Below are 4,629 nucleotides of genomic sequence, written 5' to 3' on the forward strand. Positions count from 1 at the left end.
CTCACCTGAAATACCTTTTCCCTCCCTCCACCCGTGGAGATCCTGAGCTGCAAGAGGTTGGGGCATGGGTGGGTGGGGAGACTCCTGGACCAGTGCTTGGGGATTTGCCCTGTTTTTCAAAGTTGGGAGTGTTGTGCACGCAAGAAATCACCAAGAGACCTTTATTTATTTAACTCTGGAACCAAGTCACTTTATTGGAAGAAATGGTAAACTTGGAAGAGAAAAGAAAGAAAACTGAACGTGTTGTAACCGCAGCATCCTTGCACGGCACAAGGGACCACGGGAGTCCCCCGGTGGTAAGGCTCAGTTCTCCTTGTCGCCCAGGGTGAACTTGTCGAAGAAGTACTCGGCCAGGCCGGCGCCCGGGGCCCCCAGCTTGCGCAGGGTGGTCACGTTGTCGCCCAGCTCCTTGATGGCCTTCACCTGCTCTTGCAGAAAGTGACTCTCCAGGAAGTCACACAGCTGCGCGTCGCCCTTGTCGGTGGCCAGCCGGTGCAGATCCAGGAGGCTCTGGTTGACGCTCTGCTCCAGGTCGAAGGCGCACTGCATGGCGTTGAGGCCGCTGCCCCAGTCGTCCAGGTCGGGCTTCCTGATGTCGCGGAGCTGGATGCGGCCCCCGCGCTGGTTCTGCAGCCTCAGCAGCCTCTCCGCGTGCTCGCGCTCCTCGTGCGACTGGCGCAGGAAGTAGGCGGCGAAGTTCTTCAGGGCCACGTCGTCGCGGTCGAAGTGGAAGGCCATGGAGAGGTAGACGTAGGACGCGTAGAGCTCCAGGTTGATCTGCCGGTTGACGGCGGCCTCGCACTCCTGGTGGTAGTTCTGACGCACTTGCGAGGACGGCGCGGTCGCCATGGCGGGTAGCTCGGGCCAGATGACGACGACGTGGGCGCAGGTGCAGCGCGGCGGGCGGTGGGCGACGGGGTCAGCAGGGAATACGAGGACCGAGGACGTCTGCTGGTGACTAGCAGGGCTGGGATCTGGATCCGGATGGCAGGACTCAGACCAGGATGACAGAGCGGGGATCTGGTGGGCGGGGTCCTTTATAAAGGGGGCTCTGGGACCCGGATGATGGGCCGTTATAAGGAGGAATTGGGACCCGGATGACAGGTCCGTTATGGGGGGCGGGGAGGGTCTAGAACGCGGGCCTGGAACGGCAGGAGGGGCGCCAGCGCCAAGTTCCATGGAGCAGGAACCGTGGCCTCTGTGCACTGTCAGCCTCAATTGAGTTTTTAATTTGGGCAATAATGCTCCTAGTTTCTGAGAACTTTCTCTTATCCTCTCATTGCTCCCTTCTATAGAAGCCTATTCTTATTTTATTAACTCAATATCTTATTAAGACTGAGAATTTGAATTTGAAGTTTTGGGTGAAGTTCTCTATATGGTTGTCCCAGTAGCATTTGTTGAAGAGTATTTTTAATAGTCTTTGCATCCTTCTCAAAAATCAGTTGATCATAGCTGTATGGGTTTATTTATGCACTTTCAATTCTATTCCATTTATATATATTTCTCTCTAATACTTATAAAAAAATACTTATAGTCTTGGTTAATGTAGATTTGTGTAAGTTTTGGTATCAGGAAGTGTGAGTCCTCCAATTTTGCCCTTTTTCAAGATTGTTTTAGCTATCCTAGGTCCCTTGCAACTCCATGTGAATTTTAGGATCACCTTGTCAAGTTCTGCAAGAAAAAAGCTGGGATTTTGATACGGACATGTTGAATGTGTAGATCAACATGGTTAGTATTGCACTCTTAACAGTATTAAAACAATTCCAATCCATGAACATGGGATATCATAACATTTTTTTGTTCTTTATTTCAACAGTGTTTGATAGTTTTCCATTTACAAGTCTTGCATTTCTTTTGTTAAATGTATTCCCTAAGTATTTCATTCTTTTTGATGCAATTATGAATGAAATTCTTTTCTTAATTTAATTTTTGGAATTTTTATTGCTATTGTATAGAAATACAATTGCTTTTTGTATGTTGATCTCATATTCTGCAACTTTGCTGAACTTGTTTATTGGTTCCTATAATTATAAAATAGAAAAAAATCTTTTTATTTTATTTTATAATTTGAATCCTTAGGGTTTTTGATAAATAAGATCAGGCCATCTGCAAATAGAAAGAATTTTACTTCTTCCTTCCCTCTATAGATGCTTTTTATTTCTTATTCTTGTCTTATTTCCCTGGATAGATCAGGACAATGATGAACAGAGGCAGTAAGAGTGGACATCCTTGTCTTGTTCCTAACCTTGGAGGAAAGTTTTTAGTCTTCCACCTTCAAGTATGACTCTAGTTGTATGTAGGCTTTTCATATACGCCTTGTATAAGGTTGAGGAAGTTCTCTTTTAATCCTCATTTGTTGACTGTTTTTATCACAAAAAGATGGTGGAATTTTTCAAATTCGTTTTCTACTGCCACTGAGATGATCATGTTGATTTCATTCTTTATTAATATGGTGTATTATACTGGTTTTTGTATGTTAAACCAACCTTTCAATCCTGGGATAATTCCCACTTTGTCATGGTGTATAATCTTTTCTATAGATTGCTGGATTCTGTTTGTTAGTATTTTATTGAGGATTTTTGTGTCAGTATTTATTCATAAGCAATGTTGACCTATAGTTTTCTTTTCTGGTAATGTCTTTGTCTGGTTTTGACACTGCGTCATTTTAAATCTCCCACTTTACCTAGTTTGTTATGTTGCTAAACAAATATGATTTTTCATCTTCTCCAATATCACTCCACTTTCTGGATCTGTAAGTACCAAAGGTGAAGAATGAAGGAAAGAGAGAGTGAGACTGAAAGAAAGAAAGACTAACATACTCTCTTATTTATCTAGTGCTACTACAACAGAAATGCCACAAGTGGGTGACTTTAACAAACAGAAATTTATTTTCTTACAGTTTAGGAGGCTAGAAGTCTGAATCCAGAGTATTGGCTCAAGGGGAAGGCTTTCTCTCTCTGCTGACTCTAGAGGAAGGTCTTTGTCTCTTCAGCTTCTGCTTCCTGGTTCCTTGGAGATCTCCATGTGTCTTGGCATCTATCTTATTCCTTCTCTCTGCTGGCTTGTTTGATCTCTTTTATATCTCAAAAGAGGTTGACTCAAGATACACCCTACACTAAAGCTGCCTAATTATCATAACAAAGAGAACCTGTTCCCAAATGGGATTATAACCACAGGCATAGAGGTTAGGATTTACAATACATATTTTTGGGTGACACAACTCAATCCATAACACATATAGTCCCAGCTATGCTGGACATATATGGCAGATCTATAAGTAATTTTGACTTAATAACTTAAATTATGTGGCCTTATGGGTATCAACAAGTCGTGTAACAGTTTTAACAGTTGACTTAAACTCTCTAGAGCTCTTGATACTCTATTTCATCAAAAAAAGAAGAGGGTAGCTGTAGCCTACACACAGATACATGCACAAACCCACCACTATGACCATCACCACCACACCTCTCAAATTCACAATCTTTTTATAGCTTGGCTAAGAAGAAACCAATATTTCTGTAGAAAGCAGTTGTTATTGTTCTTGTTCTGTTAGCTGCTATTGAGTTGGCCCTTGACTATGGTGACCCTATGCACAATAGGATCAGACCATTGTAATCTACAGTTTTCATTGGCTGATTTTTTGAAATTAGATTGCCAGGCCTTTCTTCCTTGTCTGCCTTAGTCTGGAAGCAGTACGACTTGTCTATTCTTTTTCCTTTTTGTGGTATAAATATGTAGACCCTCTCTAGTGAGAGGCAGAGGCTAGGAAAATCATGCTGATAGTACTCCTGTCACATGAACATTTTGACACAGATCAAATCAAATTAAAAGGAACATCAAGGCACAGCTAGAACAGAGAAATTTTCTTATTCAAGGGCAATCTTAGCCTGAAGGATGGATTTCCTTCTTTCCTCTTAGGCCCAGGTAGTTGAGAAGATAACTGACAAGAGGAACATGTTTGAATTTGGCTCTCATTATCCAGCTTCCTGATTCTAGCCACGCAGGGACAGATCTCTCAAAGAGCCTAGAATCGGACAATTGCTTCAATTCAGTTTGGCCTAGAGCCTACCAGGAACCCTCACTCTCCTCCATGTCTTTGATCTGGTTGCCTCTAGCATAAAGGAGTAGGGGAGATTTCCCACCTAGATCTCTATTGCAAATGACCAGCCTATCCACAGACCTTAAAGCTAACGCATTGACCTTTTCAGAGGATCAATACCCAGTAAGAGTAGACTTCCTACACCCTTGCTTTATACAAGGTCATCAACTTCTTAGCTTTACCACAGGTCATAAAACACTTCCTGAGTTGCTACAGACCTCAGAAGCTTCTGATATTTTGCTGTTTCTCCTGCTTTGTTAGTACCCACCTAATTTGTCTTCTTCACCCAATTCCAAGGTGTCCCCTGGGCCATACTTGCCTCTAACTAGACTCTTACCAATAATATGTATACTAGGCACATGTGGCAATTGAGCCCTTGAAAAGTGGCTAGTCCAAAGTACACTGTGCTGTAAGTGTAAATATATATATTGGATTACTTCCAATGCCAGAAAAATGCCCTGCTTATTTTGGTAAGTGGGAGGGCCCCTGTCCTGCCTGCTAGCTGCATGCCATGTATCCCAAAAGGAAGA

At 43.1% G+C, this 4,629-nt stretch overlaps 1 protein-coding gene across 1 annotated transcript; it reads right to left on the reverse strand.

Annotated features, from left to right (window-relative positions):
- Nucleotides 1-303: 303 nt before the first annotated feature.
- On the reverse strand, nt 304-849 carry LOC126068616 (ferritin heavy chain-like). Its single transcript, XM_049871339.1, has one exon. It carries the CDS (start codon nt 847-849, stop codon nt 304-306), a length of 546 nt encoding a protein of 181 aa, XP_049727296.1.
- Nucleotides 850-4,629: the final 3,780 nt, after the last annotated feature.

The sequence above is a fragment of the Elephas maximus genome, chromosome X (assembly GCF_024166365.1).
Source record: "Elephas maximus indicus isolate mEleMax1 chromosome X, mEleMax1 primary haplotype, whole genome shotgun sequence".
Taxonomy (NCBI): Eukaryota; Metazoa; Chordata; class Mammalia; order Proboscidea; family Elephantidae; genus Elephas; species Elephas maximus.